This window comes from Pseudopodoces humilis, chromosome 1, assembly GCF_049639895.1.
Source record: "Pseudopodoces humilis isolate 2021_Gansu_Grassland_sample_001 chromosome 1, ASM4963989v1, whole genome shotgun sequence".
NCBI classification, from domain to species: Eukaryota; Metazoa; Chordata; class Aves; order Passeriformes; family Paridae; genus Pseudopodoces; species Pseudopodoces humilis.
Window position 1 is genome coordinate 19058895 of NC_142200.1, and position 25791 is coordinate 19084685.

The following is a 25791-nucleotide window of genomic DNA, read 5'->3' on the forward strand; positions in this document are numbered from 1 at the left end:
CCACTGGGTTATCCTGTGTGGGCCGGCGATCTGGGCCGCTCAGCCGCCGGGACATTCACGCTCCCTCCTCCTGATGTGGCCTCAGCTCCCACGGCTGCCGGCGGCCACCTCGTTGGGACGGGGCGGGCCAAAACCCGGCGGCCGCGCCGGCGACGGAGTGGGAGGGGAGGGAGGAGGTGAGGGAGGAGGTGACGAAGGAGGAGCCGGAGGAGCCGGAGGAGCCGGCAGAGCCGGAGGGGCGGTGCTGGCCGAGCGCGGCGGCCCGGGCCCGCCCCGCTGTCTGGGGGCCGCCGCTCCGCCCCGCTCGCCCGCCCGGCCCGCGGCTGCCGGGAGCGGCTCCATGCGCTCGGGCCGGCAGTGCGCAGCCGCGGCGGAGCCCAGCCGGGAGGAGGAAGCGGCGCGCGGGGAGGGAGGCCGAGGCCGGCGGCGGTGGCGGCTCATGGCTCGGCGGGCGGACGGGCGGCCGAGGCGTGCGGGCCGCTAGCGCTCCCCGAGGCGGCGGCTCCGGCAGGCGAGGGGGCGAGGCGCCGCCGGCCCCTCCTGCGGCGGCGGCAGCTCCGGCTCCGGCTCCGTGTCGGGGGCGCGGCGGTGGCAGCTCCGGCTCCGCGCCGCCTCCCCGCGGGCGGGTGTTATGGCCCCTTGGGGGAGCGCAGAGGGCTCCCCGGCTTGGAGGTCAGCGCAACTCCTGCTTCTCGTCGTCTCCTGCTGCGGTAGGTACCGGGCAGTGACGCCGCCCGTCCGCCTCCGTCTCGGGGGCCGGGAGGCGGCCGCGGGGGAGGGGGAACAAAGCGGCCTTTCTCCCGGCCGGCCTCGGCGGGATCCCTGGAGCCTCACAGGACTGCCGCCAGGCCCGGCTGGTGTCCCCGTAGTTCCTTTCTCTGCCCCCAGACCCGTCTCCTCCTTCGAGCTCGACTGCTTCCGAATTCGCTCCGGGTTTTTTTTGTTTGTTTTGTTTGGGGTTTCTTGTGTGTTGTTAATTTATTTATTTATCTATTATTTGTGGGGGTAGACGGAAATCTCCTCTGGGAAGTCTTTAAAACTGGGGCCGGGATTCTGGGATTTGGCCCAGCTGCCCTGGGCTTGCTCTCCCGCAGATGTGCGTTGCCGGGAACTCCGGAGTTGGCGCGGGGCCGCACAAACAAGCCAGCCCCAAATCCTCTGAGTCACGAGTAATCGCTGCCTGTGGATAATAGGGATGGATGCTTGCGAGATGTTCCACGTCCGGACAGGACGAACGAGGCCTGGTGTCGGGGGCAGGGCGGCCCCTCCGGGCCGCTGGGTCGGGGGCTGGCGACCGTGATGAGTTCGTGACACATCGGCACAGGCCTAGAAGACCTTCCAGGGACCTTTGCTTCTGCTCAGCCTGTCTGCAGTTCATACCGAATAGGATTTCATCCCTGGGTATAAACCCTTGTTTAAACAGAGCTGCTAATGGAAAATGTTTGTGTAAATGTACTGAGGTTGGTTCTTACGGAATAAAGGTGGCTCATTAACACATAACAGATCAAAACACAGATACTTGACAAAGAGAGTCGTCTCATGTTTTCCCAGGGAGTTGTGTTTGTTTTATGAAGTCAAGCATAGGTTGTGTCCGTGGGCCTCAAGCAGGAGAAGCAGCCTTTGGCACAGAGCTGGGCATGTGCCTTGCCCTGAGGAGGACAGTGACCGGGGCTCCGCTTCTGTGATTTCTGAAGTAGATGGTTTCGCTCTAAATATGAAATTGAACATAAGTAATTGGAATCTCTTTCATTGTTTAAAAAGCAAGCTTGTGTCTTGACCATCAAGATATTTCAGATTTGCCTTTGCACAGTGTTTTGTCCAGCACACACTTGTGCTGCAACAATCAGTCCAAACTCTAAAAATGTAGATGTACTACGTAAGCTTGTAGGAGCATTTGACATTTACATGAGTAGAAAAGTAAGGAAGTCTTCAAACAGGGCTACAACTGTGCCAGTAGCCGTAACCAAACAGTTACACTGGTAAAGTTAATTTTTGAGCAGGTGTATTTGCTTGAACAAAGTGGGGCACTGACCAGTCTTTTAAATTCATATTAAGTAAAGCAAGAGGGTGTCATGTCAAAAGGTAAACTACAGGCACAACTGAAAAGGAGTTAGCTAATGGTGGAGCAGGAAGTGGTAGCAAAAATCTCAAGTTTGGGTATATTAAGCTGTTCTTCTGTTTGCATACTTAATGTATTTAAAAAAAAATAATTTCTGTGAAAAGACTTTAAAAAAACTCAATGTGCTGGTTTTATTATACTCATCATGGAATTGAAATTAAAATTATTATTGTGATATTCCTCATCAGCCTCACCTGAGTAAAACCTTTTGAATTGTTATACTATACCTTAGGTGTTACTGTCAGCATTTCCCTCACAAAAATTTAAATCACAAGCATAATTTTTAGTTAGAGAAAAACCAACCAAATTAAATTCTTTTGGAATAACATTTTTCTTAGACCTTTAATCAAGACTTTTGAAAGTTCAGCCAAGAAGGCTTCATAAGTTTCTTCTACTTTGCTAAGAAACACATCACCATCCGTTAGTGCCACTGCCAGGAACGAGAAGACGCTTCTGATTTTGATCAGCATGCTCTTTCATGTCTTCCTCATAAGGAATTAGTTTTTCATAACAGTTTCTGGTAAAAATGTCTGAAGTTCTGACCAGTTTCACTGCTCAAAGGAAAGGAAATTTGTCTTCCCCAGGCTAAAGTATCCAAAACAAAAGCAAGCATTTACTTGAGTAGCGTAGCCCTTTCTCTAGCTTTCACTTTGATTTCTCCCATTTATTTATTTCAGGAGAAGGAAGTGAGACTGGGAACTATGTCTTATTGAAGCATTTTACCTTCCTGTACAACTTCTTTTAGCTCTTCTGAACTAAAGTGATTTAGTATTGACATGAATTTGATCAAGACACTGCTGTCAGCTTAGCTCTGGACTGTAATGTTGATCCTGAGCAGAGCCTTGCAAACATCATTATGTTAAGGCTTTGAATGCAGTAGGCACTACCCAAGGTAAATGCATGCTTGGAAAAGCAATGGTGCATCACTTCAGTTGCCTTCCATTATGCAGTTGCACAGCTAAAATGTCTGGAATTTTCTGCTAATTAAAATACTAAATTCACCAAGGTTGTTATGTGGGCATTGAGCTCTCCAGAGAGTGTTTCTCTGTTTCCCTGTAGTTGGTGAATTTTTCAAACCCTCTTTCTGATGATGACTATAATTATAAAAATTTGAGAAGGAGGAATACTGATGAGTGAAATATTGGAATAGCACCGACTAACAAGAATTATGGCTTGGTAGGACATTGGGCAACGGTATTTTTTGGTTTATGTTACCAGCCTTCCTGTTGGCTTGAGAGTTTTATATCCAAGAAATAATTAGTTTTATGTGTCTCTATATAATCCTGGCCTAGCTTTTACTGGAACAAATACTAAGACATTTCTGCTTATCTCAGAGGCCATAACAGTTTATCTGAGTTTAAAACAGAACCATATGTTGTGCAAGTAATTTTTTAGGGGAAGAAATGTTGTTTGAGAAATCAGTCCTTAACATTTTTAAGCCAAAGTTCTGTGATTGATCAGCTGAAAATTAAGTAAATCTTGGAATCACAGAACCATGTAGGTTAGGGAAGACCTTCAAGATCATAGAGTCCAATTGCAAATCCAGCCAAGTCCATCATTAAACCATGTCCCTGAACAGCACATCTACACATGTTAAAAGTACCTCTAAGGATGCTGATCTTATTTCTTTTCATGCTAAAACATGAGCTTAGGTTGGAGAACTGAATTTCTAATGTTACCATTTTGTTTGATTTTTATTTAACTGTTGACATGATGATGGTTTATATCTAATTGATGCTGTGATGGAGCACTTTCAGGACCAGTTTGTGGGGGATTGATGTTCAGAGCAGAGGCTGAGTTATGAAAAGTCTGAGGTGATATAGTGTACAACTAGGACATGCCTTCCTTTGGAATGGAGTCTGGAAGCATGGGTATTTGGCTTCCTCAGATTTCTGGAAATTCAAACTTTATGTAGTCTTAACTATATTTGTCACCCAGATATATTAATTTGAATTTCTGTCACACTGAGCAGAAGACTACAGGCAATTTCTATAAAGTTTTGCATAGTTGGTAAGAGTCAGTGCAGTGGTACAGTAGATGAATCTCCCTGCTTCTGACTTCCAGATGTAAATGTGTGTCAAAGAAAAATATTTACAGTAGTAGGACAGGGACACTAAAAGAGTTCCAAGGTAGAAATGGCAGCAGAATAGGTTGATCTTAATTATCCCTATCTCTAGGTTGGTTTTTGGTCTGGTGAGTACCCTTGGGAGCTCTAATGACTGAGAAACAGTAGCGGAGATCAGAAAAGGATTATTCTCCAAAATTGTGATTGAAACTGTGACTATTGAGACTACAGTGCTTACTGATATTATTTTGTCCTGTTAAAGAAAAATACAGTACACTTACATAAGCTTTAAAACATTTAATTTTGGATTAGAAACACTCCAGGTTTCTGTAGTACAGATGTTGCTTGAAGTTACAAGGGAAGACAAGTAAAATTGTTATAAAAGTTCACTTGTCAGGACCTGAACTTCACTTGCGTGTCAGTTTGTGAATGATGGTATGAGATGAGGAAGAATAAATAGTTCTTTGGGTTCATTCACCTTGTTTGAAACAATAGCCTGAATCATGTAAGCAAATAAAGTCTGCCAGGCAGTTTATTCGATTTTCTAAAGAAGTTGAACTCTAAAGCCAGAACAGACTGTCCTGAAGGAATCACTTGACTTAAAAAATTACTTTATTTTAAACTCTTGAATGTCAGTCTTTAGTGATATTTTGTGATATACTGAACAGAGATATTTTGCTAAGCTGTAAATCATATTCTTGGCAAAACCACTGCCTTTAATTTATTAGAACAGTTTTGTAGTCCTTTAAGAGAACATGTCTTAATTTTAACACTGTAGAAATTTATGTTGTCTAATAAGTTAATTGTATGTCAGCTTGTCCAAGTATGTACACATTCTACTGACTGTTAAGAGTCAATATTGCATCTGTAGTCAAAATGTCTGAAGTCACATGGACAATATTTAAAGCAACATTCATTCAAGAGGAGAAGAAAAAATCCCATATCCTAAACAACTTCGTAGCAAAAAGGTAGAAAATTGAATATAAGGTAGTCAGTGTGATTGTTATTATGCACTAAATGAGAATACTGTCAGCCAGAGGAAGAGCAGAGGTGTATTTGTAACCAGAATCATGACAGAAGCCATCTGACTCCATTGTCATCAGAGCAAAGCATGTAATTAGCATGGCTTTTTCATCTGTCCTGTCATTGCTAGGAGAGGAAGAGCTCTACTGCTTTAGTGGTAGAAGGACCCTACAGGTGAATATGTTTGATTCCTTTGCTTCCCTCACTCCTTTTTTAGTATCAGTAAACTGTATCAAACTGTATCAATAGTATTTTCAACTAAGCACTGACTATTTATTGTTTTGTACTTGGTCTGGCTAAAACTTAAAATTATTATCAGTCTTGTGGTTTGTTAGAAATCTCAAATTTTTAAACTTTGTGCCTTTGGTGTGTTAGGTACATCCCTTCACACATAATGTACCTTTTACCAGATGCCTCAAGTTTCCCAAGGTGTAGACATTATTTCCATACTTACTAAGTATAATTCACTAATTTCCTTACAGGTTTTTTAAAAATTCATGAGTACTCTTTGTACTGTGTAAATAGTGTGGTTTTGCTTTCTTAAATGTCTGCGTTTTCTAGTTTTAGTGTTCCATTTATACTGTCCCAAATAGTTAATGATTATGTTAAAATATTGGAACAGCTGAGATATCTAGCCAGGTAGTAATTTAGAGAGTGTGATTTGTTGACACCCTGGGATGTTTTTAGCTTGTATGCATTTCAGAATTACTAGCAGTGGTGTTTTTGCAGTACCAGTTATTACTTGAGGTGTCCGTTGGTTGGCAAAATTGAGCCTTCATAGTTTACGTGGTTTTAAGAAAATGCTGGGTATCAGTGCATTGGATGCTAAAAAAATACTGGTTGTAGATTTGACTTCCTGTGTTTATCCCCTCAGTAGAAATAAATGCTGAGTGGTTTATAGCAGGCTGTATTATACCATACTCTGAAGAATTGTGTTGTTCTATCTTCTTTTTTTGTTTCCTACACTAGATTTTTTTCTGCAGTTGTTAGTTTACTGATGATTCATTATGCAAAGCTTTACAATTGCTTTGAAATACATGCTATTGATTCTTGTGAGTATCTAAGTTAAAACTACAAAATTCAGCATAATTGACAGATCAGTGCAAGCACTTCAAAAAGGTCCTAATCTAAGTTGTGGTTCAGACTTGTTTCTCTGAACAGATGCTTTAGATTTGGATATACCGTAACTTTTGGTACACCAGTTGTTGTGGTGATGTCTTATCAAGGCTGGCATATTTAATAGTTACATACTAGATTTTTTTTTTTTCCTGCTATTCTATTTGACACTAAATTTTAGGTTAGTATGGAATTTCTGTATATCTTTCTCAGCTATTTTGTGAGGAGCAACTTCTTGGAACTAGTCAGGAAGTTAGCAAGCAAAAATAAGAGCCTCCCCAAAATTAAGAAAGCTTAAAAGTAGAACATGTTTTGAAGGGGGGGAAGGGAGTCACACAAAACCATTTGGTTTAGTACCTTGAGTCAAGGTGGTCTCTTACTTAAGCATTTTGTGAGCTTCGGTACTTATAGGACTTTCCCAGATGCATTTATTTTCTTGTGGAATTTTTTGTTGCGCAAGAAAGGTCAACGTGCTCACACTTAGTAAATGATATATTCCACAAAGCAATGAAAGTGAACTAGTTATGTTTCTCTGGGAGCGGAAAGTACATTTGGACTATGTATGGGGATGGGAACTTCATGTTTCACCTATCTGATTGTGTGTAATTCATGACTACCCTTTGCTTAACCTTGGAGATGTTTCCTCTGCTCAGTGGAAGCCCTTGGGACTGACTCTGGGTAGCTAGAGCGGACATTCAAAGTTAGTTGTAGCCATAAGACAATAGAGTGTTCTAAAAAGCAGTTTGAGCACACTTTGTCATGTGGTGGAAGTCTGTAATGAAGTTTCTTGTATTTAAAAGTTAAAAAAAAATTAGTCTGCTAGAGGGTCCTGTAGCTTGGCTCTATTACTCCAGCTTTATAGCTCCTGTTGGGAGATATAGATAAGTACAGAAGGATTGTGGGAATAGTTCTTTTGTGGAAAAAATAAGATTTTCTTCTAATTTATATCTAGTGTTACTAGAAATAAGTTTGCTCTAGTCAATGATGTTTCTTAAAAATTTAACAATCCTACTCATTTAAGGAGCTTCTCCTTTAGAAAGGACTTTTAAATAACTAAAGGTAAGCAGTTTAGAACAGAAAAATGAAGTCTTGTTTGATGTGCCTTGTAGTGGGAATGCATGCTCTTATATTCATATGCTCTGACCTCTAGATTTTAGCTGTATATGGATTTTCATAAGACTTTGCTTAATGCCTTTTTTCCTATGCTTCACAAAGGGTATTATAATCCACTGAATTAGTATACCATTGTATGGCGTTTTCCTTCTCTGAAATTGTATGGGGTATCTCAAATAGAAGCTTCCATTAGGGATATTATAGTAGTTGGGACTGAGATAATGAATACATCACATGCAGTAAACAAGTCCATATATATGTGTTTCTCTTATCACATAGATTTGAGTGGAGACTTTAACCTTCCCTTCCTTTATTTCCTGAACAGAGTTCAACAGAGTAATTTTCAAACAGATTCATTCTAGAGTCCTAATTAAGGTGCTTTTTTGTTTGTAATATTGTTGTGTTTACTTCAGCCTGCTCTTCATATTACTGAAGAATCACATTTTTTCACTTTTTCTCTTCTAAAGAAGTGCTCAGGGAGAGTGCACAAGGATTTAACTGAAATGTGTGTTTAAGCCACATTAAAATATTTGTAACTGGACTTGGGAGAATACATATTTCTTTATTTCAATTTTTTCAAAAGTATGGAGAAGGAACATATGTCCTTTCCATGATCTAAACATCAGTTAAAATAATCTGAGAGAGATGTCTACTCTCTTAAGTCAGGAAGATGAATGACATCAGACATATGACTCTTGATCACAGCAGCTTGCAGCTAGAAGCAGTGACGGGGATGGATTTGGGTGATTGTGTAATTAGTAGAAATAGCTCCTCGTGTCAGGGCACCTCCCATTTGTCATGTTTCCTATCTAAAGGTACTGAACGAGCAGTCAGTCCCATGGCTGAAGTTCAGCTGGTGTCTGTGGCTGGGGAGATTCATGACAACAGGAGAGCTGGGATGGCAAGGGGGGGGAAGATTGGGATGTCTTGTTAAGTCACATTCACAGCTAAAAGTGTCAGAACTGTTCTTCAGAGTGAAATAGGAGGCCTAGATGTCTGCAAGAACAGCTGTTTTTTAAGAGGTTAGGCAAATAGAAGGGAGGAGAGGAGCTAGCCTTTTATTTTGAGGGTGTTACAGTGGCTGAGTGAGCATCTAATCAGTCTAAGAGGTTACTCTTACAGGCAAGCAAAAAAAAAAGGATTTGAATGCAGGAAGAGCTTGGAAATTGCTTGAGGTCTTGATCTCTGGCCTTCCAAGTATTCTCAGGCAGAGGGGTGTTACAGGAACATTAGATTCCTGCATTTGACCTGTGCTTTAGCAAATAAGTGAATAAACAAGTAGAGATCTTTGAACATTTTGTAATTCATTGAATGGCGTTCGTCAGTATTTTTAAGCATCCTTTTTTGTGATGCCTTTTCTGGCTGATACTGGCATTTGGCATTTTGGCACTCCAGCAGCTTTACTGCAGGATGTGCCTGGGAGCTGCATGTTTATGTAGTCCTGTTACTAATGACCTACCTCCCTGTTGTTGCTGATCCAGCTAATGCTGTTTCCAGTGCCTGTTGCTTAGGTGTCGTCTAGTTTGTCTCGCTTCAATTCCAGATTTTAAATTATCTGTTATGTCTCTCATCTGTGCACACTGTAACAGAGCCTCAGTGGTATCACAGTTCTCATGCAAATGACGATCCAATATACCACAGCTGAGTGATAATATTACTAACCTCTTTTTAGGTCCACAATACTAGCTTTTGGGTTTTCCTAATCGGTTGTGGAAATATGGGGAAATACACTGGCCTTTTGCCTTTACACTGTAGATGAGTAAGGCTTAGGGGAAAAAAACTATACATTTATGCTCTTGCCTTAGTGAGGATCACAGTCCGCTTTCCCCACTTTCAGTTGGAATTGCAAAGCTTGTGTGTGGTGCTGTAGTGGGCGGACCCTGACTGAACACTAGGCACCCACCAAAACTACTCTTCTGCCACTGGACAGGGTAGAGAGTGTATAACAAAGGGTTAATGGGTGGAGATAAGGTCCTTCAGAGAGATCACTCACCAAATATTGTCATAGACCAAACAGACTTGAGTTGGAAATATTAACTGAATTTAATAAAATTGGAGCAGGAAAATGAGAAGTAAAAACACCATGCCCTACACTTACCTCTTTCTCAGCTTTACCTCCCTGCCAGTGGCACAGGGAGATAGGGAATGGGGGTTAGGTCAGTTCACCACAGTTCATCCCTGCTGCTGCTCAGAGAGAGGAGTCTTTCCCCTCCTCCAGTGTGGGGCCCCTTGCAAGAGACAGTTCTCCATGATCTTCTCAAGTGTGAGTTCTTCCCACGGGCAGTTCTCTGTGAAAAGTTGCATCATGGGCCATTTTCCCTTGAGGTGCAGTCTTTAAAGAACAGCCTACTCCAGCCTGGATTCCCCACAAGTCCTAGCAGGAAACCTTCTCCAGTATGAACTTCTCTCTCCGTGGGGTTGCAGATCCCTGTCAGGAGCTTGCTCTAGCATGGGCATCCCGTGGTGTCACAGCCTCCTCTCAACTCCACCTGCTCCGGTGTGGGTCATCACAGCTGCAGGTGGGTCTCTGCATCCCTGTGGTCCTCCATGGGCTGCAGGGGCACAGCTGTCTCTCCATGGGCTGGCTGTACCATGGTCTGCTGAGGAATCTCAGCACCAGTGCCTGGAGCACCTACTCCTCCTCCTTCTCTACTGACCTTGGTACTTTCAAAGTTGCTCCTTTCACATATTAATAAAGTTCTGTAATGGTCTGTCTGGGGAGGTGGTGGAGTTACCATCCTTGGATGTGTTTAAAAAAAGATTGCATATGGCACTCAGTGCCATCGTCTAGTTGTGGTGTTAGGGCATGGGTTGGACTCAATGATCTTGAAGGTCTCTTCCACCTAGTCATTCTGTTGAAATATTCTTACTCTGCTCTTCCGTGGCCACAGTTACATCTGCACAAGAACTCTTTTTTTCTTCTTGAATAAGTTATCACACAGGCTTTACAGCATTTCTAAAGGGCTCGGCCTTGGCCAGCAGCACATCTGTCTTGGCGTTGGCTCTCCTCAACACAGTGAAAGCTTCCAGCAGCTTCTTGCAGAAGGCCATTCCTATAATCCTCCTGCTACCAAAGCCATGCAAACACAGTGTAGGTGCTTTTAAGGTCCATGAGGAGTTTTCCTGAAGTAAGAGATCCTTTTTTCTAACTGTGCAGATTAGGAGGAGCAGCAGTGCAACTGTCCTATACAGTGATGACATCCTTCAAGTCAGATCTGCCCAGAGAGTAAATTTAAAGTCATGGCTGGGGAGTTGAGAGACATCCCATACTCCTAACTAACAGAAAGTGCTTGATAGTGACTTTTTTTGAATTAATATCTTGAAATATTCAGCTGTACATCAGTCTTAAAATGTTAAATAAAAACATGGAAGCCAGGAATATGTATGTGAGAGTTAAGTGAATAGGTCTGTGTTTGACTGTCTTCATCAGTTTTCTGAAACCATCCGTATTTTGTAGCTTTACAGAGGAGGTGGATCTGAAGTCTGAGATAGCAGTTTAAAGTGTTGGTCATGAAGGAGTTTGGCATAAAATGCAAAACCTTTCAGAAACAACTGATGATTAAAATAAAGCTGAATTTAAATTTTTAATCTGAGGTCTTGCTTACTGACCATACTGTGCATTTGGGAGCCCATAAAGTGCTCAAAGCACCTAATTTGACATAAGAATGCAGTTTCTCAGATATGTGTATTGCTCAACTGAAACGATCACATTAAACAATTTTTTTTTTAAGGAAATGAGTTACCGTGATGGGAAAGAGGTCTGAACTAGCTTAAACTTGAATTGTTGAATGTGGTGCATAAATTACTGCTTTGAACATAAGGATCATGGTGTTAGATTCTTACTGATGTAAGATTCTTACTTCATGCCTGTACTGAAATACATTGTCCTTCAATGTATTTTTGAAGTCTCTTGATGATATTTTAATTTATTTAGACAGGTAATCAGGTTGATTTGGACTTTGTGGGGTTCCATTGTCCTGGGAATGCTTTTCTCCCTGTATCTGGAAACCTGCTCTTAAACAGGAAGGATATGTACTTAAATTAGGAATATACTTCATTATATAAAGGCAGATAAATAGGAATTTGAATATGTAGGCATTATGTCTGACATTGATCTTGTACTTGTCACCATGCTGTGTCACATTTTTTGCTATTTTAAAATTCAGTGCCTCTCTTTATAAAGGCTGTAGGAGCAAGTGCTGAATTTTGTTATCAGCTTGGCTTTTAATAGAGTGAAATGTATGTGAAATGAAAGTATTTTTTACCCTTTATTTTACAGCTGAATTAATGCGTTGAAGCCTAATGTATCTGTTTTCCTCTTCCAGCTACATTTCCTAAAAAGGAAAGCCATAGCTATTGGTGCCTTAGAACCTTTTAGAAGCAGAATAGAGTGAAGTATCACCTGTTGCAGCATTACCCATGATAATTTAAAAAAACCCAAACCAGTCATTTGCAACACCTATACAGTGGTGAGGAAAAAGGACAGCAGAAATGCCATTTGTGTGGTTTCCTTTAGCCATAGCAAGCCTAACCAGTTACCTTCTGGGGACTGAACCAACTAAAATACTTTGAGTGAAGACACAAATGTCTTGAGAAGTCACATTGTCTTGGTGGCCTAACACTGATAATGGCAGATTCCATCTAAAAGTTGCCATGTAATGTCGGTGCTGAGCCTCTGAGTACTTCTGCAGATGATCCAGGAAGGAAAAGCAAGTAAATAAATAGTCAAGTGGATAACAATCAGTGTGAAGTATGAACAGTGCGAGAATTTGGAAGTATGCTGTCTTCACAATCAATATCTGCTTTATCACAAATAAGCCTTGCTCTTCAGTTTTGAATCTCTATCAGCTTGAAAATTCATCTAATTTTAGAAAGTTGTATATGTATCTACTATCAATAACAGATGAGGAATGAAAAACTGGTACAATGAGATATTCCAGGCGTCCTTTATACTTCTTTCTCAGAACTGAACCTCTTGTAGAGATACCCTTTTTGTTTCTCTAAGAGCCAGCACACAGCAAAGCCAATGCCCTTAAACTGTGACTTACTATTATTACTTATTAGACAAAGTTACCAGTAAGGAATTGTAAGGGATGTAATCTGCTTTCATCAATGCAGAAGTGTAGCAATGCTTTTCATGTACATTGAAAAGAAGCTACATCCAAAAAAACAACTGCCTATCAAGTTTGGTAAATGGTATTAACATAAGAAAGTAATATGTTTTTCACTTAGCTCTTTTTCCAAAGCATTCTTCATCCCTTTCTTCAAGAAAATATTTTTTTTCCAGTAATACACAGGTTGAATCTGAGTGTCCCAACAAATGGCTGTTGTTTCTTTCCCTAGTTGGCTGTTAACTTCACACGTGATCTCTCTTTATAAAAGAGCATGTATGTACCTAATGGTGATTTGCTGGTACTGGCCTTTTTTCTTAAAAATAGGCTTACTTCAGAAGCATACTATAAAGCCAACTTGGATCTGAATTTAGTGTGCTCCAAGATGTGACATGGTTGGTAGCAAACCCTCAAGAAATACTTTTAATATATTCTTTGCATAGTCTCCTAAAAGGTCTTTATTATCTGAGGTTTAATTGTTGTGATAGACTAATACTGATGCTATTCCTGTAAAGTATGTTGAGAAAGGTAGAAGCTGAAGCACAGAAAATAAGTAGCTGTTTCATGCTTCTGCATGCATAGAGTTTGTTACTCCACATTTCTGATTCTGTACTGATTCTGTGTGAGTGAAGTGGGGAGTCTTGGTTTGGTGTAATTTAAGGCAGAGTCAATGTGGGAAAAGGCAGGCTTATTAAAAGGAGTGTGAGGCAACAGGAGTGTGACTTAATGATCTGAATTCCTCTTCAGAGAAGTTTCAATTCTCAGTGTAGGCAGATTAGTCTCGCCCTCAGAGAGAAGACAGAGAATGAAGAGTCGTCCTAAATTATTTAAATGCCAACAGGATCCTTCTGGGAAATACCCAGTTGCCGAGTTTCTGTTGTGGAACTGGAAATAGGCTACTTTCAGAGCAGTGTCTGTTCCACTTTATTTAAAACTCCAGCTCCCATCCTTGTCTGTTTTTAGAGATGTTACTACCAACTGATTTCCTCTCATCAGCTCATTTAAAACACAGCCTGTTGTATATTTCAGCTGTGTTTAAGTGAGTGGATGCAGAGTGCATTAAGAGGTTTAGTGATGATCTGCTGCTGCTGCTAGAAGAGCTCCTTCAGACCAGATACATTTTCTTTGAGGCAGAGGTAGAATATTCTTTATCATGGATTACTGTATTCTGTGTGGAATCTTTTATACTTAGCAACAAATCTGCAATGAAATTTCTGTGCTGAATACATACAGAATTGTAAGGTTTTTTCTTTAAATTTTTATTAACTGGATTTTTGATAGTTATTCTTGCAAAATATAGAAATAGCCCAAAGCGTTTGGAAATTGTGGGGAGTGAGCAGATGTGCACAACTGAGTGATCCACAGGAAGTGAAGCTTGAATTGATGGTTACATTGTTGAGTAACAGTGAATATGTTCAAATTAAACAACTGAAGTGGCTTTTGGAGGATGAGGTTGTGAACTGGATGGACAAAGGAGCAGGCAATTACTGTGTAACTTGACCTTCAGTCATCTGGTGTTAATCAGAATGACTCTTGACAGGGTTTTCCACAGAGTTTTTTTTTTTTTTTTTTATTATCCATATATTTTAATAAGGTTTTTTTTAGGAAGCTGGATTGCAGAAAGAAAAAGTAGTATAAAAATACCCTTAGGAAGTTAATAACTTGTGTAAACAAGTAGTGAGAGTGTTTTTTGATCAAGAAAAGCATAGATCAGAAGAGCTTGTATCAAAGAGATGAGGTGTACTAAGTGTAGGGATAGCATACTGGAAGGTAATTATAAATATGAATGTAAGGGTATATGGCGATAAGGATTTTGGAAATACTTGTTTGATGGCATTCTCTTCTCCAAGGTGTTTATTCCTCTTACTGTGTTGAAACCTTGCTTCCTATTTGTGCTTCATTGGAAGCCTGTTGTAGAGGAAATGCCTGTGTGTATGTGTATGTTTACTCCTGGCTGCCTGCTTTTCCCTCCCTGGGGAAGTGATGGTTTGTTTGGTAAGGTTTTTCAGAGCACTGCAGTGTGATGCTTTTTGGTTTTCTCACTGCACATCCCCGGGATGCAAGTTTCTTTGAACCTCCTTTCCTGGTTTTGCTGGTGGGACTGGCGTGTGGGTGAGCCTGAGAACAGGAGTATTAGAAATGGGCAGCTTCATGCTGTCTCTGTCGAAGCTGAGGGAGGTGGTTCGAAATATGGCTGTGTTTCAGTGAAAGGAGGAAGCTTATTTCTTTGTCATTCATCTCCATAGGCTTTTTCATTCCGTTGGTGACATTAAGGGGGATCGGGCCAATGCACACCTCTGTAAATGCACCTTTTTCAACTACCTACCCATCCATTCCTGGAAGCCTCTTTGTTCTTTTGAATTGCACTGAAATTACATCTAAGACATGATGGTTCAGAGTGCAATGTACCACCACATTTGAGTTAATTTGACCCTGAGGTAAACATGTATCATGAATTTTATAGATGTTTACAATTCCTTGCAAAGCACTTTGATAGAAATGATGGTTCTGCTGCCCAGGACTTACATGAATGTATTGACAGACAGTCAGACAGGAACATCTATGCATATTTAAGAAGGAAATCTGGATGTAGTTCAAATTTCATGTTACATAAAATGCCTAGAGGTACTGTAATATAATAAATTAATAAAATTTGGGATTTTGTGACCCATAAAATGTGAGACTTTTTCTTACCAGCTACTGAGAGGAGGCATAGAAAGTGCATTTAGGGTCATACAAACAAGCCTTCATTTGTAAACTATGGCATCTGTGAGTAATTGTGATCTTTTAGTTTCGGTGACAAATACTTTCTGTGTGGAAAGCCAAAACTAGAATCCATATAGCAAATTACTTGTGTATCTGCTTTATCACGTTTGAAGTTTTTCATGGGTAATTTGTGAGTCTCAGGGATGGAGTTTGATAGTGGGAAATTACATACTTAAGTGTTTTGAAAGAGATTTCGTTGTGTTCTCTTCAACCAATGTTATGTATACTATGGCTGTCTTGAGGTTGTGCTGCACTCTGCTGAACTGCAGCTGCCTAAACTGTCTATCTGGTCAAATGCTTATCTAGCTCTACAGAAAGGATTTTATTTTTCTTTATTTTGCAATTGTGGAGTCATAGTACTGTCCAACAGTTTGTAGTCCCTCGTAATAGAAGATTGTGTTTATCTTTTCTAACTATTGGGAGCCCCCATGGCAAGAGGCTGTAGTACCCTCTACAATATGAGAAATAGTATTCTGGCTGTGAGAAGTGCACTTGTTTCCAGCACATATAAAGGTGGTAATGTTAACTGTCCTTATCTTACAATTACTGTATTAAGTGTTTTCACATAATCTCTGTTACTACCTCCAGGACAATCAATGTAATTCAGGCTTTCCAAATGTTCCATGAAAGGGACAAGCCTTTCCCTTTGATGCTCAAGAGTTTTGTACTTTTTTCTCGGTGACTTGGGGGAGAGAGGGAGGGTGAAGCACAATGAGGAGATAGTTGTTAGTACAGGATAGCTGTATGTAACAGTTCTGTTTCACTTGGTTTTACTCTCCTGTTGTTCTGCTGTATTTCTTTAGTACTGATAGCTTTATCACTTATGAACATTACTCAAGCCTAGCCATTCTTTCCCTTGTGCTTCCCACTACTTGGGTAGTTCTGTCCTTGGGAAACACAAAATCATCATACATGCTTTCTTCAACCCCACCTGTCTGTGCTGTGCTTACTTGTAAAGCACTGCCATTTGATTATGTTTGGAACATGGTTGGCTGAGATGTCCAGTTGTTTTATGCATTGTGCATTTTTTTTGTCCTTTCCTTCATCTGATAAAAATTTATCATACCCAGTTTTTACAAAGCAATGAGTTCTGTGGAGCAAGAGTTGTTTTTCTTGTTTGTACAGTTCCTGACACAGTAAAGCTATAATAATGAGAAAAACTTATTTGTGCTGTTACAGGAAAAATAGCCATGCAGTGGTATGTTGCTGTATCATGAGCCAAGTAAAGAAGACTCCATATTTATCACAAATTTATTTTGAAAATCTATTTCTTAGATACTCCACGGTGTTTAAAATAAAACTGGTGTACTCGTGCTAATGTGTGAGATACAGCACCAGCATTATTCTTACACTACAAAAATCACAGGATTCATAGCAGATAACATGGAATGGATGGAGGAAAAAAGGAAAAGATCTTTTCAAAGAGGGGGAGTAAATTTGGGTCTTGGCGATATGCACCTATTTGTCTATTGGCTCTAAAAGTTTTTAAATACATATATATGGCTTCTAGACTTTAAAAAAAAAAATCTATGAGGCTCTCTGGAGTTTCCTATTTGGAATCAATGACTCGAATCAATGCGGTAGCTGTAGTGGAGTTTTTCAAAGAAGAATATAGATCTTGCATAAAACTCTGAAACAAAATAATTTTTACTAAATTATAAATTTTATTGGCTATTTCCCTTATGATTTGTTGGCTTTGATGATTCAAGTCTGTTTGAACAAAAGAATCTAAAAATATCAAGGCTGCCATGCACAAAGTTCTTTCATGGGTACTGACTGTACCCATGCAAGTATATGTGCACACATGTTAATATTAAGAGTGCGCTTTAGCAATTTCAAGATCTGATTCTTATTTAAAGCAGTTACTAATCTGGGTAAAATCGTTTCCATGTCTTGCAGGCAATCTATCTTCTATTAATGTCTTTTTTGACTTGTTGAGATTCATGGTACATTTTGAGGGATGTAGTATGCTATGACCAGCAAGTTATAGCAAGTTCATCTCATTCTTCCTAAGTCCTGAGGATATTTAATAAATGGCATTGTATAGACAACTCTAGAAAGTTAGCTAATTAATAGCCTTTCCTGTCATAGCAATTGAAATTTCCCAGCTGATAACGTTAGAGCAAGAACTGTTGTCAATTCAGTGTCTTTTCGGTAGTGAGAATTGAAGCACCTACATGTTGTGATTGCCTTGAAACTTGGTGACATCTCATCTGTCTGCTGTAACTGAAGTAGATCAGATAGCTCATAATAAATAATGAACTTAATTTTGCACAAGGTTGTTTTCATGAGGTTAACAAAAAGCAGTGTTTCACAGATGTTGAAGGGACAGGCAAAAAAAGTGTATTGCCTTAGGGGTTCTTTCCCCCTTTGGCTGTGCTTTTTTACTATGCTGTTGCAATCCTTGTGAATGGGTGCAGGGTTACACTATGCAAGGTTACTTCTACACCTTAATTAGTTCAGTGAAGCATTAACAAGGGACCAAGACTGTGTCTTGTGTTACTGGAAGGCAGCTGGGCAGACAGCATGACACTTGGTTTAAGTTCAGTTTCAGTGTGAGTAGGTGCGTGGGGTCTAAAAACTCCAGTTATCAGATTATGCATAAACAAGTCTGCACAAGTCTTTGCAAGGTCTGTAGTTTCTGTGAACTGTTTTCATACATAAAAGGAAACAAGTTTTCTTCGGAATTCTACTGTGCTTTTTAATTCCATCAGAAAGAATATGAAACACATTAAAGAATATAAAAACTTGTCAAAGTCTAAGTTTTATTTCTAGTAATAAGTAACAAGAAAGAAAGAAAACAGTTTTATCTTTCAAATGAGGATATTTTTCCTAGATGCAATAAACATGCAGTGTTTTTATGATTTTTATATTTGATATATGTGCAAAATGTGCTGTAAATATACTGTTGCTCCACTGCCCTTCTCAGTAAACTGCTTGCTTTCAAGTCACTTATGTCACTAGAGTGAATATAGCTGGGATGTGTTGCAATTAATTCTTATTTTTTGTTGCTGTCATAAAGGTGGAGTTGAAGCTCAGCAGCACTATACCACTGACTCCAGTATTCCCTGGGTTGCTCTGGCCAGTGTTCCAAAAAGAATATAGCAGATCTGAAAATTACGGTTTTATTTCTCAATCCCCTATTTTTGCTTCAATCAAAACCATGAAATTTCCTCCTTGATCTCTGTCTGGATTGTGACATCTTAGCCCTTCTACTGAATAAATAGATGTTGTAACTTTATTTATGAATCCAGTGAGCTTTCTGGATTTTGAAACCATTATTCTCTGGATATATCTTAGGGGTTTTTTTGGGTTTTTTTGGCACATGAGATGTAGGCTCACTAATCAAGGTGCAGCAGTAGAGCAGTGTTTTCCTTCTTTTCAAAAACCCTCGTGATTCTCCTCCACCCTCCAATATCAAGTACTCCTACACTATTTCAGTCTTTTTTGGAAAAAAAATCAGTTGTAAATCTGAGTCATACTGTAATCTGGAACCAGGAGCTTGGATGTTTTGTGGGTTCCTGGTAGAGATTCATGGACTAATAGTAGATATTTTCATTTCTTCAACCCTATAATAGGTTTTTGATGGTTGCAGTTATTATTTATGAATAGTGGTTTAATATCTTCTATTAGCATTTTTTCAGGATGGTACAGGCCCAAATGATGAGAGGAAAAAAGAATAACCAGCAGTAGTATATTTTAAGAATATACGACCTGATGAAGGCCTGCTGTTACTATCTAACTTGTGACAGAGTAGTAAAATCTTCTGTTAGTTTGTAGATGGTTATGGGGTTTTGATTTTAATTTTTTAAAATACAGTACACCAGCTTTACATAGATTGTTGTGTGCTAACATAACATTTGTTCTTGTACTTACAAAGAATTAAGATGAGAAATAATTTAGCATAATGAAAAAATAAAACCTTTTTTTTTTTAAAAAGAAACCAGTAGGTAAAAGTACGAAGCATGTGAAGAGTATGAATCAAATTTGCAGTGCTCTTCCCTCTGCTGTACAAGCACTGTGCAGCCCACACATCAAAATTTTCCCCTAGTCTGACACTTCTCAAATGTGACGTAGTTTAAATTCTGAAATAGGGTTTCAGAAAAGGATAGTTACTGCAGTCAAACATGTACAAATGGGCTGAGCAGTTCTTTCATAAAATAACTGAGTTTTAGTACTTTAAACACCTGTTTAAAATAGCTAGAAACTTGGGGTTTTTCTATTTTTTAAAGTAATACAGCAGTGGAAATTTCCAGTAGGGCCAAGTGTTAGGTTCAAATTAATCATAGGGTCAAATCAGTTAAGAATAGGCTTCTAAGCCTTGTAAGGGATGTAGCTCATTGTAGGATGGGTAGGCAGTATAGTCTCTTGCTTCCCCTGCTAGTTTCAGATCTACTCCCTTTTTGTCTGATTTCCTCAATCTTTTTTGTCAAGTTGAGATTTAGGTGACTGTATTCACTGTTTGAATTGTTTAATTTTGGTTTTGTAATCTGTTGTTTTTTGGTTTTTTTCCTACTCTGTCTAATGCAAAATGCTGCAGTAGATTACCACCTGAGAGTATGTACAACATTCAGGCAGTGGTCAGTCAGGTAACCTCCTTTGTACCTTGCTGGACAGAATTGTAGGGTGTGACATGGATAGAACTACTTATGTGCTTAAAATCAGGAATCTTGTTGAAGCTGAGCCAGTGTCTCTGCTAGATTTCCAATTTCCACTGCTTGCTGCCAAGTATATTAGAGCTGTCTATAAATAGTTAGTGGAATTTTTGACTGAGAATAAAAAATAATGGCAGGTTCTTTTCTGTCCCTCCCTTTTAAAACAACTGAGAAGTTTTAACTGGTTTTTTTTTATTTTGTTCTGATACTTTCACACAAAAATCCTTAAGTCAAATTAGTGTAGCTGCTACTTCAAAATTTTCTCTTTTAACGATAGCAGACTCAAAATACAAGGAAGAGTGGAAAGCAACTGGGAAGCCACACAGCGCAGGAATTGGAATCATTTGTAGTCTGCAGCATCTTCCAAACATTTGCTTGATGTGTCCTGATGGTGCTGTGGGCTCTGTTTTAAGCCTCATCTGGCTGGCAGCATTTATGTCAAACTTGTATTATGCTAACATCTCAGATGATGGGGAATTTTACACATCTTATGTGTGTTGCCGTGGCATTCACAGTTGGTGTAATATTAGTGAATAATGTATGCAGTGTCTAACAAATCCCAAATGAGAACTTGTGTGGCTTACACTGAATGGCTGTGGAGGCCGAGCTTATTCCTGAAATTGTGGTGGAGCCTCCCTGGCAGCACTGGAGCTCTGGTGAGCAGGAGATGTGCTTAGGATGTGTGTTGGTACATCCCACAGCCTGGCAAGGGGATTTGTGGAGCAAAACAACTTATGCTGAAGATGTAAGTTTGTGCTATATATGTTTCTAAAGGGGTTTTCTTGAACTAGGTCTACTGTGGCCCAGAAAACTCAGTACAAGTAGGAGCACATCCTCTAAAAGACACCCAGTTTGCTGGTTCCGAGGCCCCAGTGTAATGTGTGCAAAAGCGCAGGAAAAGGAGCAGATTAGAAGATTCAGAAACATGCACCTTATCTGAAATAAGATCTGGAGATTTTTAATTTAGTGTTACAAGATTATAAAATCCTATCATCATAGAATGGCCTGTGCTACTGAAGGACCGTCTGCTTCACCTGCTGTAGGCAGGGGACCTTCCACTAGACCAGGTTGCTCTAAGCCCAATCCAATGTGACCCTGAACACTTCCAGGGATGGGGCATTTCTGTGGGGAGAAAACTTGTTCCTCACCAGCCTCACAGTAAAGAATTTCCTCCTGGTATCCAAACTAGACCTGCTCTCTTTCAGAGTAGTCATCACCCCTTGTACTGTCACTGCAGGCCCTCTCCAGCTCTCCTGTAGGCCCCCTTTAGCCACTGGAATAACCACAGCTGAATCACCAGAGCTCTCAGCCTTTCCTCGTAGGGGAGGTGCTCCAGCTTTTGTGGCCCTGCTTAGGGCAACAAAGGTAGGTATGATGTTCACTCAAATACTGATTAGCTTTAGAGTTTAGGCTTTTTAATGCAAATGCAGATTTGGAAGCTTCTTGACTGTTTTATTCACCAAGAAATGAGTAAAGACCTGTTTTTCAGAAGTGACATGCTGTACACAAAATCCATCTGAGAGAGAAGGAAAGGACAGTGTGAGAGGGTGATTAAAAGAAAATTATGCTAGGCAAGTTTTGAGTATACAGTGCAGACTTTCAGCAGCACCATACCCATTATTTTATACCCAAGAATAATTGTTTAAGCACAAAATGGTAGACACTGGTTGTTGTAAAAGGTAAAAAAAAAATCTAAAACCTACATAAGATTACTCCATTGCAGAACTGATGCTTTAGTTTTAGTCTTAGTTTACTAAATAAAGTTGACCACCACAAGTTTACTAAATAAAGTTGATCATCACAGTTGGTCTAAAATAAAATTGATGCTGCATAACATAACAGCATTGAGTATTGTAAACAAATTCTGTGCTTTATCTGCTTTTACAGTGAAACTTTATGTGGTTATTTCTAGCTTTTGTATTGTTAAACATTTAAATAAGCCACTATTTCAGTATAGTTTCATCTGTTAGTCATTTCTGTTCTTAATTAAAGAAATTACTTGTGCCATTGTAGTGTTTGCATATACAACACTTTCTTATTTTGTGTGAACATTGGCTTTCACTGTTTGAAATTTTAGATATATTAACTGTATCCTCTTTGTAGCAGATACTCTTCTGTTACTGGAGTTTGGAATAAAGGTTGTCACTGTTGCTCTGCTTGCCTTAAGTAGAAAATTGACTGATGCCTGAATAGCAGTAAGGCTTTCTCTCAGTGTTTCTGTGTATTTCATGTGTAATTTTATATTAAAATAAATGGTTGTTTAATCCATCCCTCACATAAAGGATACTTTGCATCTTAAATCTGCACACTTTAAATATGATTTACAAATGATTACCTGAAATTCTGATGACTCCAGTACTTAACCCTAAGGAAATAAGGGAAAATAGTGAACTTAACCAGTTAATGCCAAACTGTTGATTTAAAAATAAATAATACAAAATTTTTGAATAACTCTTCAGGAGATTCTGCAGCTACACTGGAGATTGTTGATCAGTTAATGCCTAAAAGTCAGTATCATCCCTTCTCATGATGCTTTTTAAATTGCCTTTTGTCATGAGTTGCATGTTTTGTCACAGAAGTAAGCAGTCGTTTGGTGTAGGACAAAAACTGGTGGTCAAAGTGTAATACATTATATAAAAAAAGACAGTGGAGACTGGAAAATATGATATTACTGTGGTTTATGAATCTTACTCTGAGTAGTTGATCCAAATACATATTAGTGCACAAACTAAGTTTATTTCATGCATATCTCTAATAGAGGGGATGTAGTGATTGCAAACTAAGGTGTCAAAAGGCAGAGAATAGTGAAATAGTGGTACCTGTAAAGGCTGGGACTGGTATTGTAGAAATTTGGGGATGATACTGCTGCTTTGCTTTTTTACTGGATATGGAGAGATTACAAATGGTTGCCTGGCTTCAGTGGACTGTATGTTCTGAGCTTTGCCGCACCATAATTTGAAGCATTCCCTGTAGCAATAACTCCATGTTCCACGGACTGTTCTGGGAGGGTAAGTTTCAAACTATTAGACTGCTCTAATTTTTTTTTTTGTTTGCTCCACTGTTTGCTTTACTTTCAGTTCCTTCACTCATGTAATTTGAAGTGCACATGCACCTCTTCCTGTCTTCTGAGGAAGGGAAAATTTGAATTTCTGTAGTTTGATTTAGCAGTGATTGGAGAACACATGGTGCACAGATAGAAAAGAAACTACTGGAGAAACCATAATTTTAGAGACTGGGTTATAAATGAGAAAAAAACACGTTAGTCCTTTTTGCACTCTCATGTCCATCTGAGATTACAGAAAGTGTTTCTTTCAGTTGGTACTCTCAGTATACTGAATATTGATCCTTCTGCAGTGCAGGAGAGCTTGGCCGCAGTATAGCCTTATACCTATGCATGTATATGTGTAGCTGGTTCTTGGCTGTGGTTACAGCTTTAAATTCTTGCAGGTAATGCGTTTTATTCTAAATGTACATTAGTTTAATAAATACAAGGAAAGTGTTCAAGAGATGAGGTTGTACATGATGAATCAAAAGACTGAGAAGGCTCCTGATTTTTTTTGCTTGTTAACATCAGGTGGCCCACAAGTAAATAATTCAGTGCAGTATTTTGGGTTACATACTGAGCTAATGCTTTTATCATAGAATGGTTTGTGTTGGAAGGAACCTTTATAGATAATCTAGTTCATCTGAGGAAGAGTAGTAGTACTTGTTTTTCTGTTGGTCTCCCACATGCCCTGCTCTGATCTGTAACATCATAACCATGGATTAACCACAGGCATGGTAGGCAAGCAGTGGCCTTTGCACTTTTCTCCCACAGGCTTGGCAGAGGAGCCCGACTGTGGTTCAGTGGGACACACGGCATCTTCAGTAGAAGCTTGTTTCTGCACAAGTGTGCTTAGGTGTTTGCAGGAAGTGGGCCACTGGCTGGGACTGTCAAAAAATGTTCTATCAAGAAGGGTTATTCCTAAGAAGCCTGATGGAATATTGCAGAGGCATCATGGATTTTTCCAGCTCCCATATCTGTAGATGAAGATTATTTTTATTTTTGAACTCAGTAGTCAAAGTACCATTGCTAAGTTGCTTTTTAGTGAGGTGATGTGGAAGACAGCACCAATTCATTCATGAAAGCATATAGTACCCTTATTTTGGTCAGTTAGAAGCAAAACTTGGTGAAGAATAATGCAAGGTAACTTCAGGTGACAAGAGGCAGCTTTGTAAGGTACAGAGTGGGAAGGAATTTTGGGAGTAGGATGAAGAAAGGATGTTTGGTCATGAAATATATTGTCTAAAATAAAGCAAGTTGAACATATATCACAATAAAGGGTGTTTAGAAACACATTATATACAGGAACTGTTGTTGATCTCTTGCCCTTGATAATTGTGGTTCAAGAAAAATATCCTGTCCAGTCTGCTTATATAGTATTCATTATGCACCACAGTACCTTTTAACTCAAGGTACTTTGGGAAAAGCTCTCTCTTCATAGCTGTTAAGTTACAGCACTTCTTCAATTTATACAGTTCTATTTATAGGGGTTGTAATTTGGCTGTTGAGGATAATGGCACAGGCTTAATCTTGATACAGAAGAATTTAGCTTCAGTGGAGATAGGTGTATGTGATTTTTCTTTGTGGGCAGTAACTACTTAGTGTAACAGCAGAAATAAAGGTGACTGAAATAGCCTTTGCTACTATGGGGTTTTTTTCTTTTAATTTTTTCATTTCAACAATCAATTTTTCTGTAAAACAATCTGGATTTAGCTTAATGTCAGTATACATGATGTTCTTTCAAACTGAAGTTACAGAGTCTGATTTTACAATCAAACAATGGACCATGTTGCATGTACTAGATCTTTGTGTGTGCTTTTTCAGTATAATTTCAGTGTATTAGATTAATATTACAAATTTTAGTCAATTTGAAATCAAAATGGCTTCATGTAAGAGTCGTTGTTTGCTGTCTCAAATATATCAGCATTTAGGTAAATGTTGTCTTTGTCTGAAGCCTTCAAGTTCACATATGTATCTGAGAGCAGAAGGTTGTCTTGTTTAATCTGAATATTTTGACTAAGGGACGCTTAATTGTAGGATGGTGGATGTAAGTGGGTGTCTGTTTGGCTATGCTTTTTGTAAATGCATGAATTTGGGTAAAAATCAAAGGAGTAGCTCATATCAGGACCGTAGGCTTAGTTTTATACTCTGAAGTTATATGCACATAATCCTTTGAGTCATCCCATTTTGAGAGAGCTGTGCTGCATAGGCTGTGGGGGAGGATGGATGTAGGGCTGTAACATCCTAAAATGAAGGCTGCTGCATTGTGGTTAGCCTCCACAGTGAGGCTCAGCATCACTGCTGCTATCTGGGTTTCAAATATATAGAATTTAGCAGGTGATTTTTCCAAACATGTCATGTTTTTCAAGTGAGAAAGCATTCTTTTCCTTTGTTCTTTAGTTGAACTGTTTGCTTCTGCCACATTTTCTTTGTTGCCAGTCCACTCCCCTGGCCTGTATTTACTCTCCTGTCTATGATGAAACTGAGAAGTAGTTAGTGAGTCAAATACTTTCCAAGGCTATGGGGTTTTATCTTCTGTCTAGTTCTGTTCACCTCTCCAGACTACGTATAGGAGACTTGGACCAGGATATTGGGAACTGATGTTGAGACGGTGTCAGGATTTTCTGGGTGGGGTGTTTATGGATGTTTACCATAGTTTCATGTGGATTTGTAGGGGAGAAATTCCCCAACTGCTGGAAAACCTGAAGGCAGACCTAGTGTCATCTTGCTGGCTTCTGTGGTCGGTCGACTGTGAGACATGAATCAAAAGGAATTAATTC

At 39.6% G+C, this 25791-nt stretch overlaps 1 protein-coding gene across 2 annotated transcripts in view; it reads left to right on the forward strand.

Moving 5' to 3' along the window:
* The first annotated feature begins 556 nt into the window (after positions 1-556).
* The window catches only part of LRP12 (LDL receptor related protein 12), a 49261-nt gene continuing 24026 nt past the window's right edge, over positions 557-25791 (forward strand). The window contains exon 1 of one of the 2 annotated variants that reach the window (XM_005516968.3): positions 557-710. In XM_005516968.3, the coding sequence (XP_005517025.1) occupies positions 632-710 (79 nt within the window). In that variant the 5' untranslated portion in view covers positions 557-631. The remainder of the gene's footprint in view (positions 711-25791) is intronic. The other variant, XM_014256419.2, reaches the window with a different exon arrangement.